Source organism: Pteronotus mesoamericanus, unplaced genomic scaffold (genome assembly GCF_021234165.1).
Source record: "Pteronotus mesoamericanus isolate MK-2021 breed Mesoamerican mustached bat unplaced genomic scaffold, CSHL_Meso_final contig_20, whole genome shotgun sequence".
NCBI classification, from domain to species: domain Eukaryota; kingdom Metazoa; phylum Chordata; class Mammalia; order Chiroptera; family Mormoopidae; genus Pteronotus; species Pteronotus mesoamericanus.
This window is the reverse complement of record NW_026555085.1, coordinates 19,098,032-19,114,304: the sequence shown is the minus strand read 5'-3', so window position 1 is coordinate 19,114,304 and position 16,273 is coordinate 19,098,032. Positions and strand designations below refer to the sequence as shown.

The 16,273-nt window shown below is 35.2% G+C and overlaps 1 protein-coding gene across 1 annotated transcript in view; it reads right to left on the bottom strand.

Moving 5' to 3' along the window:
* TFAP2D (transcription factor AP-2 delta) overlaps window positions 1-16,273 on the bottom strand; it is a 52,840-nt gene that overhangs the window by 11,657 nt on the left and 24,910 nt on the right. The window contains exons 6-7 of the mRNA XM_054568806.1: window positions 8,643-8,784; window positions 2,499-2,612 (exon numbers count right to left, since the gene is read on the bottom strand). Of these exons, the coding sequence (XP_054424781.1) occupies window positions 2,499-2,612; window positions 8,643-8,784 (256 nt within the window). The remainder of the gene's footprint in view (window positions 1-2,498; window positions 2,613-8,642; window positions 8,785-16,273) is intronic.

Sequence of the window (16,273 nt, the reverse complement as noted above, 5' to 3'; positions counted from 1 at the left end):
TATGGGAGTAGTAGGAGGATCTTGGAAAAGGTGTGATATCAGCACACTTTTTGATTCAAATAGGAGAATTAAGCACGTTGATCATTTCACTTCTCCAGCTCATGGCCTTGGAGAATGAATCAGTGGAAGATTCACCTATGACCTAAGACAGATATCACCATAATCTACATTTATTAACATATATTTTTTGGGCATATACTGTGTGCTAAGTAGTATGGAAAGAACAAATGAAAGCCTTCCCTTGTTGCTCCAAGAAATTACCAGTACTCTGCTTAATTCTCTCTTATAAAATCTGTCTCATTTAAGTCTTTGAATGTAATTATCTTCCACATTAGAATTTCCCAAAGAATGGGGCAATGCTTTAGTTATCTTTGCACCACCTGACTTCAGCACATTAAAATATTAGAAACAATAAAATTTCAGGCTCCCAAGTAAGTGCAGAGGAAGAAAAATTCCTCATTTTTCTATTAGGCTGTTCTCTCTGAACTGAGTATTAAAGATAGCCTAACTTCCTCCAGTTATTCATGTTATCAGATGCTTGACTTTAAATTCAATGCAATTCTGAGAACATAAGAAGCAAGCAAGTGAAAAGTTAAGATTTCTTGAATCTCAAAGAGGAGAATTCCTAACATTCTGGAAAATTTGGGCTCTGGGTTTCTATCTCAGCTGCCTCTGCTCTGTCTGAGGAACCCCACGCCACCTTGATCTAGCTATAACCATTCCTGGGAATTGCATCTGAGGAGTCTCCCACAGCTTTCAGTCCATTTTCTTCCCCTTCCAGTAGGAGTTGTGGTGTCTGCTGTGTTCCCTACAGCAAGACGCATTTTGTATGGTACTCAGTAAATTATAAATAGTGAATAAAACTGTCTCCTGTCATTTTGATGGAAACAGCAGCTTTCCCAGCTGTGAATTGTGAGGAAGGCCACCACGCACACACTGCTCCAGAGCACTCTGATACGTCAGCTACCACAGAAAATGGGGAGTTGTTATCTATGCTTTACAAGGCCAGAGCATTCCCTAGCTTCACCTGGACCTACACAACCTGCTGAAAGTAAGCCACTGTTCTTAAGGTGCCAGATCAGCCACCTTATGAGGTATAATTCAAGTGCTCTTTATTGGGAAGAAGATTTTGACTAAGTAAAATAGTGGCACAAGCTGATGTTACTATTTAGGGTGTCCTCTATGCTCATCCCATCATGTTCTCCTTTCTCAGCCAACACTCAGCAAAAACTGGAAAATCAGGCTGTGTCACTGGACTGTTTTCAAAGTTAGATGCGATATGCTTCTTTTCTAACTAATTTTTCTCATGAGCTTGTGCTTCTATCAAAATTAAAGTTACCACTCTCAGTAGGAAATTATGAAAGGGGCATACCCCATGCTAATACTGTTACCCAGATTATTAGCAGAGTAAGAGATGTAGAATCTCTGTAATACACTAATGCACAAGACAAAACTTTCCATAATTCTCAGTGTCACTTTAAGCATGAGTTAGAATTGTTTTTCTTCCCCCCGAAAAGTGCTAATAGTCTAGGAATATCCTAGGACCATGGTTCTTAGAGCTGCCTAACTATCAGAATCAACTTCAGATCTGCAAATAAGCAGGTGCCTGAGAGCAGTTGTAGAACTGTTGAATCAGAACTTTACAAGGGTACTCCAGGTCTTAAGATGTTTAAAAAGCTCCAAGAGAGAGTCCACTGTGAAGCCAGGTTTAAGGGTTACAGTTAAGTGTGGAGTCTCTCTCAAGGTCAGGTAACAAGCTGAATTTTATAGTACTATTAAGATAATCTAGGGGGGGCAGGGAAAGGGAAGGGAAGGGGAAAGTCAAGGAACATATAGCAAGGACTCATGGACAAAACCAAAGGGGAAGAGCTGAGGGAGGGAAGGTGGGAGGGGGCAAGAGAAAGAGGTGGGGGGAAGGCAGAGACAAATGTATTTAAAAAGTAAATAAATTAATTTAAAAAAAATAAATAAATAAAAAGAAAAAAAAAGACAGAGAAAAATAATAAAAGACAAAAGATATGAATCTAAATCAAATGATTCAATATTTATGTAAAATGAGTTCCAGAAACACATATTGAAGTAGGTGGACTAGGAGAAAGCTTACTTGACCCAAATACTTAACTCTTTATGTCAAAACAACTCAGGATTAATTGAAAAAATATCTGCATTTGGACATATTTTGTGGATTTTTATAAATTCCAAGGATAAAAATAAAATATTAAAATCAAAAAAAAGTAAATAAATTAATTAAAAAAAAGATAATCTATTGAGGCTACTTTTAATATTAAATCTTCTTATCCAAAATTATTCATGCATTAGTTATTTTTAAAATTTTATCTTAGATGCTTGGAATTTCAAAAACTTCAGTCAGTGACCATATGAATATATGTCATGTCTCTAAATGGAATTGTGATAAGAATACAAAAATGTCTGGGTTAGTAAAGACAGTTTTAACCATATAAAAAGAGAGTTCAAGCCAATGAGTAAACTGGTCTTACCTGAAATGTGTTAAGTGTCTCTGGATGTCCAGGTCTAGGATTGGAGTGGGTCTAGAGGATCCCAGTGGTGACCTATCTTGGCTCAAGAGGTCTTGGAATTCTTTACAAATTTGTCTAAAATAAAAGATTCAAAGTTGGAGTTGAACTCTTGAAACGGGGTTTCAATTTCATCCCATGGGATTTTGTTAAAGGTTTGTTCTCTCATTGGCAAGAGGAATAGATAAAATTTCATACAGCAACCTGTGAAGTTCCGCCCACAGCACACAGATGAGGGGCACAGCAGCAACTTTTCTCTCAGCACAGGATCGTCATGAATTTTTCCAGGGAGTAACAGTCCAGGGGCATTGGTAACACCAAGGTGAATTTTAAAACGAATAGTCATAGTTAACCTAAGGTTAAGGAAAAGCCTATATGAAAGGATCACAATTAATAATTATTTTTAAATTAAAATAGGATATGGAGTGACATCATATCTGTAAAGAAGTTTAGATCAACTTACAGTCATATTTCAGAGCCATGATTCAAGTAAACTTTGGAAAATCCTTTTTTTGCCAATATTTCATTATAATTCAGATTCTTATGGACTAAATTTTTATCTTAATATTTACAATAGGTATGACTTATGTGAATGTAGTCCACCGCCTCACAAAAATGATCATCATGCTTCATGTAAGAGCATTTTCTTGCTGCTTTTCTTACTTTAAATGATTATGATTTCTGATCATTGGTTTCAGTTTTAACTGCCACATTACCATGCATAAGGTATAACAGTAAAGCCTTTTGTCATCATAGTCTAAATGACATAGTTCTAAAGAAGCAACACATAAGAATCAGTTTTAAAAAGAGCAAAATGCTAGATTGATACAGTAGCTAAAGAGTCAAGCAAAGGACTCTCCAGGAATTGCTCAAAAGAATTTATCTTCTAAAGTGAGGCCACACTATATTTATTCAAGGGATAATATGATAGTGATTAGGTTTATTTGTCTGAATTTATACTGGACATTCACAAAAATGTTTATAAATGTAATATATACACATATTTATTGTGTATAAATGCAATTATGTATATATATACACATACTGTAGGTAAATGTAATAATGTAGTCCTGACTATAATGATCAATATAGCCAAGGAAAAGTATAGAAGGGTCAATTTATCCCAAGTGAATGTCATACCATGGACCCAGCCACTAAATCCTCTCCAAAGCATTTGTGTCATTAACAATTAACTACTAAAAAATGACAGAATGTCTTTATCTTGAAGTACAAATAAATTATCACAGTTAAAATCAGCAGAGTCTAATTATTAGGTGCCTAAAATTTGTTGAATTCTTTCAAAGATCATTAGTGACTTTTTTCCCTTTTTATGGAATTAATTGGGATGGCACTGGTTAACAAAATTATACAGATTCAGGTGCACAATTCCACAATACATCATCTGTACACTGTATTATGTGGTCACCACCCCAAGTCAAGTCTCCCTCCACTACTATTTATCCCCCCATACTTTCCTCTACCTCCCCCAATCCCCCTCTCCACATCAATCACCACACTGTTGTCTGTGAGTTTTCCCCCATTTTTGCTCACTCTCTCCACACCTCCCCACCAAGCCCCCGCACCCCCCACCCTTGACAGATGGCAGCCTGCTCTCTATGTGAGTCTATCTCTATTTTGCTTGTTAGTTCACTTTGTTCACTAGAACCCACGTATGAGTGAAATCGTATTGTACTTGTCTTTGTAACTCTTTAAATGAACAATGAGCCTCAGGTTTAGTGCCAGTGTTCAAATATTGCTTGGTTTCACAGGATTTGCCTTACTTATTTTGAACACAGGTGAAAGACAATCATGAGGAGAAAACAAAACAAAACAAAACAAAAGAACAGGGATAAGTCCTTATCTGCTCTAAAGCAATTCGAATCCTCCATTTTCCCCTGCTAATGTTTGATTGCGTCTCTGAGATACAGCATCTAAATGCATGCTTTTCACAACTGCATGTGTGAACTTTCATTGGGAATACTTGATCTGAACTCACTTTTTCTGTTGTCAGTTAGACTCAGTTGTCTGACTTTCAAGTATATAACCTACTTTTAATAGATGAAGAGCAACTAAGCTAAGAGTTTGATGGTATCAAATGATGATATTTGTGGGCATCATTACCTGTTGTGCTTTGTATTATTTAATAGTTGGCTATATTATCTTTGCTTTTTGTAAATTCCTAACTAATTTTTAAATACAGATTGATGTTATCATTGTTCAGACTAGCAAAATGAATTACTATGTGGAAGGCCATAAATGTGATTTATTAGTACAAAGAGATAGTGAAGTTGTTTAAAGATAAGTTTTTAAGATTTATATCAAATTGAAAAATATCAACAATTTAAAATGAAGGTTGAACAGTGCTATAGTTCTTGTGTTATATTAAGGGAACTATTTGGGTATTGAGTAAATTAATTTATATGTTAGCACATCAACTTCCTTACTATATAAATAATACGGCAAGTTACAATTAACTTAAAGTTGATGAAGGAATGAGGAAAAGAAAATTGTGGGAAAGTTTACCTTATGCTAAGCAATTCAACTATATCACACATAAAGCTGTATCAGCAGAAGTTTCAGAATTCTCAATCTTTGATATTTGATGCTGCTTAACTCACTGACTGAGGACAGCTTCTAGACTTGAAAACAGATGACAAATCTGTAGATATCCCTTAGGCAATTATCATTATCATTTCATTATGACACAAAGTTATTATTTTTATGCTTTGTTTAATTCTTATTTAAAATTTTATTTATGAAGCTACAATAAGAAATATTCTTGTTTCTTCAAACAAAATGTCACATTATGAATTATGTAACACAAGATGATCTTCGATGAATCATAAATTCTAACTTTATCACTTACGTCATTGTCCTTAAGGACATACTTTTTAGCCGGTCTGAATTTAAAGTTCTATGTTCTTCCTTTTTATGATTAATGGGTATGGTAACACTCAATTAAAAGTTGGTAACTATTCTACTTTACTTTTATGTAGATCAGGGTAATGATATTTACTTCTAAGTTTAATGAGGACGTTTAAACATGTTTCCATAAATCAAATAAATGTTTTGTCTGGTACACTTTAGATTTCAAAAATTGCCTCTCTCTTCTCATAAAGAACTAGCTAATTACACCAAAGTATTTTGGCCAACCAACAAACTACTAGCAATAACAAGGAATTGGGAGGCTAATGACACTTAATCAATTGGCCTTCATACAATGATATATTTGACAATATAATTAAATATAACTGAATCCATTATTCATAGAGATAAGAAGGAAATATGTAAGTCAACCTGCTGATACAGATCAGCAACTGGATCTCTCATACATACAAAGAATTTTGAATGCTGTACATATTTTTAACATAATTATCACAGCCTTGTGAATCAAGGTGAGCTGTGAGAATGTAATGAATATTTATGTAGGCTACTTAATTTTAACTCTGAGTATTTTAATTGAAAATAGCCAATGCTTTACCATTGGAAAATTAGAAAGCACTCACCTCACATTGGATTCATTGATGAGTTGCAGAAAAGGCATGTTATTCCTACACATCCCTTACTTTATTTACATTGATGGCTACTGGTATTGTTTATGTTTGCTATGACTGCATAGTCTCTGGTTCTTAATTCTTATTTCAGATCATTTCATAAGAAGAGAGGGTGAATATAAATAACCAAAAAGACAAAAATTTTATAAATACTCTCTCTTCATCTCTAGATGTTTATGGCCCATATACTTAGTGTAAAATGAGATCATTAAAGCTAGGAACTCAATTTTTTGCTTGATATTTAGTGGCCTGAAAATGTTCAGCTGCGGGCAGAAGAATCAAAGAAAATTACATATTCTCACAATATTTTATTAAATCAAAGGTCAAAATATCATCTGAAATAATATACATGACTTAGATCCTAGGTCAAAGGAAAATACAACTCCCTAGTTGAATCTACAACCCTGAAATAGATGTCTCAGCATAACTTTGACAAAATGAAAGTATTTCTCTTACTTCCCTCAAGTTTTTGAAATATTTATTTATGTGAAAATAAAACCCCAGAATCAGTTTGAATACACTGACTCCCAAACCCTTAAACAGAGTTATGGAACCTCCCAAGAAAATGGACTTGTGTTTGGAAGGCTAATGGCAGCTGAGGTGGTAGTGGTGACTAGTTATAAAGCCGTTCCTGGAGTGAGGAGGTCCAGAAGAAGGATTTCTCTGGTTTGAGGGGTGAAGGACTTAGAATATGCACAATGAAGCCACAACCAAGTGATTTTGAGGTAGAAAATATGAAGGTGTTTTCTCTTGTGTAATTTGTGTTTTGGATAACAGTGTCACTCAGCTATGTCACATGGGTCCTTACATGGGGGAATCCACATGATCCTGCCAGCTAGAATGACATTATGCTTGGAGGACACCTGGGGAATATGACCGAATTCCTAGCACTGTGTATTGCTCTTGGTCTATAATGAGTCTTTTGATTCTCCTGAGATTATATTAAGGATCCCAACTAACTAACGACATGTACTTTCAGTTCCCTCTGGAGAAACTGAAATACGACTGATAAAGGCCCCTTTGGGAAAGGGTAGAAGCAAAATAGTAGTGGACACTCCATGACCCCACCCCAGAAGATAATACATAAAGTCCAGGTTTAGGTCTTTCCACTAAGAAGTGTTTAGAAGCTTCCACAGCACAAAGGTTATCCCCAAATCTTAAATCCAAATCTACACTTCGTTTATAATTTTCTTTCTCGAACTCTTGGTCTTCATTCTTCCTGCTATTCCTTTCCCTTTTATCTCCTTGTTTTGTTTTTCCTCCTCTCCTTTAGCCCTTGCCTTTTGTTTTCTTTCTCTTTGGGGCGAGATAAGAGAATTTCTGGTGCTCTCAGAAGGGCAATGCTAAACCCATTTGGTCACAGCCGTAAGCAGCACAAAAGCCAAGTGAAGGACTCAAGTGTCTTGGACAAACCTGTTAGGTAGTAGGTGTCCCATAAAGAACCCTTAAATTTGTAAAAAGACCTATGTTACATTGGGATCTGGTGGAAGAAGAAATATGTACTTCTGGTTTTATGCATTTTTAGTTGATTTAAATTCTAGCCAACATATTGTAAAGTCATATTTTTCATCAGTTTATAAGGAGCAGTGCTTCTAACACTATCTACCTTATGCTTTCTCCTTAAAAGTCTTTCTCAACTTAGAAACTAACTTGTAAATGATAATTTAACTACCTGGAACTATTAGTTCTAAATTATTAACACATATGGTCTATATGTAGCAATAATTTACTTTTATAAAGAGAACAAGAATTAGCTACCTCCTGAAAGATTTTTCTCTAAAAATTTGAACATGACTTGCAGCAGTACTTCTGTTCTGCTGGGTTTTTACACAGTAAATGGTAGTTCTTCTATTAATTATCAAAGAACTTTCAAATTTGAGGAAATTTAAAGTTGCCTTATGCAAGCTTTCCTTTCCCTACACAATTTCTCTCAATATTTTAATTCACATTTTAATTGGACTTATCCCCCAAGTTTCAGAAGCTTTCTCATACATTATACCTTTCTCTTTTCAACAATATCACCATAGGAAATGGGGTGATACATGGATTATCTGCTTCATTACACACCAGATGGGGGGCACTGATGGCTATCCTTGGCCCCAGAGGCCTCCCTGCTGCCTCTCCTGCATCCAGATCCTCAACTTTTTCACATCCTCCAAACACTCCTAGTGTTTTAAGATCTTTATCCTCACTTATTAAGGCACAATGAGTGGTTCATACCAAATTACTTAGGAACCAGAGGCATATTTGCCTGGAAGCTACAGCTCCCAGACATGTTTTTCTCCTACATATTCCTGCATATTCCTGATGAAGAACTTTCATCAGTGTCAAAGATAACCCCAGCACAAACTAAAGGCACTTTGCAAATCCTGCTCTGGGCACCAGAAGGATGTGGAGGCTCCTGGTTTAATGCATCTCGCTGCTGATACGTGAGAACCGACCCTCATCTCCCAACCTTGTTTTAGAGAACTGGTGCTTTCTGATGGTTTCCCTCATCAACGAAAATGGAAACACTGAAGATAAAGGCATATAGAGGCTTCCCCATTTGGCTTACTTGGTTGCTAGGATCATCTTTTTTCTTGCTGTTTGTTCTTTCTGTTCCATGTGTTGTCTGGCAAGATGTTCTCCTACAGCTTTGGCAGGAAACTCTGTTTCACAAGTGTAGCCAAAGTCCCGAGCCAAGTGTAAAGCCTCCCCTGTTGGCAGACAATAAAAGTCAGTTTCTCAGGAATGAGAGTAACACCTTACATTTTCAAGCCTCACTCCTGGCTGTGGTCAGATGGATCGTTTGTCCTATTCATTCTAAACAATACAAGGGGAGGACTTTATGGGTGGAATGGGGTAGGATGAGGAGAAACTGAGAACCAGAAGCTACTTCTGAGGAGGGGTATGTGGAAAATTGAGGGGGAAACCCAGAACCGCAGTCTAGGAGTTTTGACTCCACTTGAGGCTTTGGCCATTAGGCCAGACGGACATGTGAGACTGTACACATTACTGCCTTTGGAAGGAACTCCATGGGTATGTCATTTTGCTGCTGTTCAACCTACAGCCTATTCTCACTATATCTGGAATATTCTGGTATCTTTTCCATGAAGCATATCAAAATATTGGCAAAGGGTCCAAATAATTTTTCAAAGAAGTTGGAACACTTTGGAAAGTGAGCTAAGTGAGTTAAACCAATTCCATATCATTACATTGCTAAACAGAATATTACATAATTATAGTAGGAGCATTATCAGGCTTCATGGTAAACTTCAGTACTTTTTAGCACTAGGTACAATGCTTCTTAAGTATATACAACATATGATGCTTTGTAGGTACAATAACTTTGGTTCTTTCACAATCTTAAACCCAAGTGAATTTTTAAGGAATGAGGTAAAAATGGTTTATTGGTAAAGATTTGGTGATGGGTTTTGATCTGGAAAACATCAGTATTTTTAACGCTCAATTAAGGCAACTCTTACTCAACCATTAAAAAATGTAAAAAGCAAGCTTTCACTACATATATATAGAACACCTACTTTGTTCAAGGTTTAAGGCCAGGTAGGAGTAATGGGGGATATAAAAGCGCACCAAAGATCATCCCCGTTTCTAGGGAGGTGACAATCGTACCAATACTAGTAGCTGCAATAACAACAAACACAAAAACACCTTCGTAGCACTTTATAATTTATATTGCACTGATAGAAGCATTATCTATAATTGGTACATGTTTACTCACATATGTTGACACTCTATATAATGTAAGCTATTGCATTACAAGTACCAAGTGAGTGTTAGAGATAAAATGTTTCACATAAGTTCAAAGGAGGAGAAGGTGTTAATTAAAGAGGGGTGATCCTACAGGCACAAGGACAATGAAATTTTGTCATGAAAAAAATGTAAGAAGTCAGATTTGATGACTAAATCATATAATGTTTGTTTGGTTTTTAGCCAAAATAACAGATGAAGATGTAATGGATTTGATCCTGCTTTTCACTCACAGAATAATAGAGTAGAGGATGATTTAATACCAGGAAGAAATAAAAATGGTTAATATTACTAAAGAGGAGGAAAAGTTTATAGTTGTACAAAATAAATATACAAAATAGGCTAGTTAATATTCAGGTTGAGAAACTCATATTTATAAAAAAAAGAATAAAGAAAATTGCCAATAATAAAAAATAGGAAAACAATTTAGGATAATATAGAACTGAGGAACTATAATCTTAAAAGTAATTTTATCTTAAATTATTTTTGGATACCTAGTCTTTACCATTAAAAACCCTAAGGGACAATAAAGGTACATAATTTCATAAGGAATTTTTTCAAACATTTTAATTATAAAATATTTCAAACATATAGCAAACTTGAAAGACTTTGACAGTGAATTCCTATTATGTTCACCCTTAATGTTATACTAAATTTGCCTTATCACATATCCATTCATCTTCCTTTACCTCTACTCATCCATCAATTGATAGTATTTATGATGCATTTCAGAGTAACTTATAAACCTCATATATATCTCCGTAAAGACTTCAGCATTATGTAATTAAATAGGTTTAATATTTGTTTATAGCTTTTTCCCTAAAAACTTTTTCTCAAAATTTTTCTCTGAAGAAGGAACAAGACCTAAAACTCTTTAATGATGGTTTATTTGTATGATTTACACCTACTGAGTACATAGGAACTGGTGGGGTCATTGACCTTGTTTATTTGACAGAAAAGTACATTTATATGAAGATATTAATTAATATACTGATTTGAAGTTATAATATGTACAAATATTGAACAAGAATTAAAATTAGACTCTTGTATTTATGAAAGTGTGTTTAATTTTTATTTATGGTACAAATAGAAAATAATATTGTCATTCATTTTTTTAATCCCTTCACTGAGCCTTTGACAGCTTTTTTTTTTAATTCCTGAAATGTAAGAAGTTGTATTCTAGGTCTTGAAAGAGTCTAGTTTAATATATGAAGATTACAGTGAGGTAAACGTATTCGCTCAGATAATGTTCGGCGAACTAGCCCGTCGTGATCCTCCTGCCGCCCCTGCCCCCGTACACTATTTCAGCGCCGCTGCAGGTCTTTAGTTAAGATTTTTATATTCATGTGGTAGAAAACATCATTGTTTTTCTTCCACTTTAAATAAAAATGTGACATAACTAAATGGAAATGGTGTCTATAATTATTAGTCTGGGTAGAGCTAGTTATTAAAGGGCCACAGCTTTGAGTAAAGGTGCAATGTACAAGCGAATTTGTAAAGTGCTTAATACCCTCAGTTTATTACCCTAACCAATTAGTGGGGAAAGGTGTGCATATTTGGCAAAAAAATGGCACAGATATAGTTTTTAAAAGGACATTGTACTGTTGTATAGGTTGATCTGTTGCTTGAAAAATGACGACATGGAGATAATTTTAAAAGTTTCATATTTGAGGTAAAAAGTATCTATCGAATAGAGGCCACAGCACCTAATCACAGGATAAGCTCATGTGACCTTAACTCATAAGTATCTTGCAACTGACATAGTAACACCATTCAGTGTCATCTTTGTACAGCAGGCCATTATGTATATTGATATATCTGTATTTTACAATATTCACACAGAAATAGATATTTAAATAACATTTTGACTGAGACCATTATATACAGGGTCCAGCAGAAGTAAGTCTTGCTGGAGTATGGGTGGTAGGGTAATAATACGGGTATAATAATTTATAGTTTTAATTTGAACGTTCCACCTAAAATGTCATACGGTATGCTTGGCTGTGATATTGCTATGGTACAGAATTACCTGCTTATGATTTTGTAATAAAAAGGGGTATTATTTGTGCCAGACCCTGTATGTGTGTGTATGTATGTGTGTGTATGTATGTATGTATTTATTTATTTATTTTCCCTACTGTTTGTGCAATAGTGGAAAGTGAAACAGAGCAAACAGGAGGATAGCAACATGCCTCTTAAATTTGGTGCTAAAACCTGATTCTTGCGGATTTGGCCCATTTTATGCAAAGCTCAACTGCGTGGTCGTTTTAAAAACAGTTTGAATGGAACAGCTGCTATTTACATTTACACTGACAACCAGACCCTTCCTTCCCTAGTTCTGTTTACTGCTTTCTCCTGCATGCGATGTAACATTGTTACTGGATGTATAGCAATGCTACATCAAAAGAAGTGGCAAGTGAAGACATTCTGATATGTAGTTAAAATGTGTGCATCATGCCACGAAAGCTTTGTCTATGAGGACCCAAGAATGAAAGAATAAATGGATCCATGAATTGAAATACATACGATATTCAGTAACAATGACAAATCCATAGTTAAATCCTGTAAAGCAGTTATCTTAGAGTCAACAGGTTTAAAAAATAGAAATGTAAAGATCAGAAAAGCAAATGAAGTCTTTGGAAGGGGATTGGACTGATTTATGGAAATCAAGATCTGTGAGTATCTCTGTCTCTGTGCTGGGTCAAAATGCCCACAGGAACAAGCAGGTGCAGTAACCTGTGGTGAAAAGGGTAAGCCATGAAGGGCCTAAAACATTTTCCCTTCTCTTCCCATACAGCAAATACAGCGGGGCGCCCCCCGCCCCCTATCTCTATGTGAGACGAAGTGGGAGGCCCTGGTTCTTCATTTTGTTTGTTCGTTTTTGTTTGTTTGTTTGTTTCAGAACATATTTAAGTGATTTGTTTATTTCAGTGCATTCTGCCACTTGACAAACCAGTCCCCCAGCCCCTCTTTTTTTACACAACTGAACAGCATACTATCCTTAGCAAGCACATCCACTGTATTTCATGTCATTTCAAGAATCTTTTAGAAGTAGGATACACAGATTTTTGGGGGCTAGCGGTACTGCTTGGACAGGAGTATTCTAAGAGCAAGGCTTTAGGCTCTGTGTGCCAAGTAGTGTTACCCCCCTACTTCTAAAAAAGCAGAAACCACTAAGAGCTATTTAACTTTTCAATAGTAACAGCATCATTTGATGACATGTATTAACTCTCTCAAAATGCCAGCACAAGTGAAATTATAGAATATGAAAGAACATAAAAAGACAATTTGCTCCCTGGTTTCAGGGCATTCATTTTTCACACTCAGATGCAAAAAGTGTAAAACTAAGGAAAAAAATTAGGAAAAATCTAAATGGCAATAATTGATGCATCCCAGAAATAGAAAGTTAATGGAAAAATGTTTTCTGAGGGAAGCTGATTGCTCATTTTACTGAAATTCTGGGTTCCCACATTATTTTATCTGAAGCAAATCAAAATTTATTTTTAAGTAAAAACAAATACATCTGCTTTTCAACTTTTTATATGGTCATCAAGGCTTTTTAATTTCTTTATTTTTTAATTTTTTAAATTTATGGATTTATTTGAGAGAGAGAAAGAGAGAGAGAGAGACATCGATCTGCTGTTCCACTTACCATTGGTTGACTCTTTTATGTGCCCTGACCAGGTATTGAACGTGCAACTTTGGTATATGGGTACGATGCTCTCACCAACTAAGCTAGCCAGCCAAGGCCAAGCATTTTTCCTTCTTTTAAAATTATTGTACTGTAGCGGGAAAAGTACTTTAGACAACTAAATATCAATATTGTTTTATTGTTCTAATAAAACTATATTATAGTACTAATTTGTACTAAATGACATTTCCACACTGTTATTCATTAGATAACTCTTACCAACTGTCACTATACATATTGCCTTAAAAACAGTTTAGGGCCCTGGCTGAGTGGCTCAGTTGGTTGGAGTGCTGTCCTATACACCAAAAATTTTAGAGTTCAATCCCTGGTCAGGGCACATATGGGAGTCAACCGATTCTCTTTCTTCCTCCCTCTCTTTCCCTCTCTCCTTTTCCCCCTCCTTTCCTCTCTCTCTAAAATCAATAAGCATATCCTCAGATGAGGATTTTTAAAAAAAGCAATTTAGCCTTGGCTCATGTGGCTCAGTGGACTGAGTGCCGGCTCGGGAACCAAAGGGTCACTGGTTTGATTTCCAGTCAGGGCACATGCCTAGGTTGTGGGCCAGGTCCCCAGTAGAGGGCGCAGAAGAGGCAACCACATGTTGGTGTTTCCTTCTCTTCCTCCCTTGCCCTCTGTCTAAAAATAAATAAATAAAATCTTCTTAAAAAAAAGCAACTTAGGTTTAACTTAGTATTGCACTACCCAATGTTATTAAATAAAAGCAACAATTCGTATATGTTAAATTCCAGTCACATATTTATAATTTCAGTCTTATTTTCATGTACTGTGCAAGAGCACATTTAGGTCTATCTTCGGGATTATTCCAAAAAAGTACCCATTGGAAAGCAAATTTAGAATATTTTCAAACCTGGATATTACACTAAATGAATTATGATATGCAGCTACAATAAGCCCTAGGGCTGCAGGGCAAAGTTAATATATCTGTTATAGATTTCTCAACCTATGTTGAAAAAATGTACTCTACAACACTGTATATCATACAATCTGTGATATAGATAGGTGCCTTATTATGCAGTGGTTTACCTAGCTAAATGATGATTTTGTTTAAATGCCAACACTTGTTATTTAAAGTGATAGTTTTGTTCTCCTTTCTATACTCTATACCTCTGTACTAGCACCTAATTCATAATAGGTACTCAGTAAACACTTGTTAAATAAAAAAAGCTTTCAATAATAATCTTTTGAGACACCCTTCCCAAAATATACAGTGAAAATCTAGAGCAAAAGAGAATTGCTATAAAGGTCAAAATATATAGCAAACCCAGAGAAAGAGAGTATATTGGCAGATCAGCAGAACCCCTTAACAAACTATAGTTGAAGGTAATGTTGTTCAACCCTTGCTACTTCCATACCTGAGAGTTGATTTAAAAAAAAAGTCTGGGTCCTACACCATATCAACAGAGCTCTGGAGTCAGGGCATCTGCATGTTTTGAAAGCTCCTGCAGTAATCACAGGCCAGTGGTGAGAACCACTGTTCTAAGGTGGAGGGAAAGCATTATGCATGTATTGACTATACTTCTTTCCCAAATACGATACTGTGGCTTGTACAAAGGGATAGAAGTCATTATAGAGTTAATATTAAACTGCAAAGGCCTCTATCTAGGCTCTTGAATGAGAAGTTCTGCCTTATTTGACTGATATAGTATAAACTCTAGAAACAAGAAAGAAAATGTGGTGGTAGAAGTAGAGGCAGCATTATTGGGGAAACAAAATCATTAGTCTATTGAAAAAGTACATTTATATAGGGAATTTTCATGTAAGACTAAGCTTGCTTTTCCCACTAGTAGGGAAGAGGTGAAATATTAATAAAAGGTTGGGACAACTGGGTAGACATATGGAAAAAAATAAAAGTGAACAACAAGCAAAGTCCAAATGAATAAATCAAAGGTTTAAACATAAAAATAGAACCACGATATAATGAGAAGATAATGGGGTAAATATTTTGTAATCATGTAATAAAAATGTCTTTTAAAGTGTTGTAATAAAAGCTAAAAGCCGTGAAGTAAAATATATGAGAAATATGATTATATTAATATCAAAATGTTCTGTAGGACTTAGACCTGAACAAATAGGCAAACAAACAAAAAACTCTAAACAGCAAACAGAAAAACTAAAATAAAGTGCTGGAGAAATTTTGCAACTCATATCAGAGACATCCAGCCAACCTTTCTGATATATAATGAGTACTTATAAATCAATAAGGAAAATATACAAAATTACCCCATAAGAACAAAGTAAATGAATATACAGAAAAGCTCATAAAATTTTCCTAAGAATTAATTCAACCTCCTTTATAATAAAGGTAGCCTTTTTTTCCTAATGAAATCATCCAAGATCAAAATGTTAATAATACCCTGACTGGACTATAGCACAGGGAAGTACTATCATATCAATGCTTTTTACCCCCATTGCTGATGGGATTATAAATTTACAAGCACTATGGAGAACAATCTTCCCATAATCTTCTAAAATTACAGATGTAAATATCTGCGTACCCTGCAACACATTCGTAAGAATTTACTAAATAGATGTGCTTGTATATCTGCAGAATCATATATGTTTAAGTGTGAGGTTACTCATTGTACAGAACTATGTTTAATAGCTGAAGACTGAAAACACTTATATGATATTCAGTAGAGGACTGATTAAAAAAATTATAATGCGCTGAAACAATGGAATACCATGATTATTTTAAAGAATGAACAATTTGTAATCACTGAATA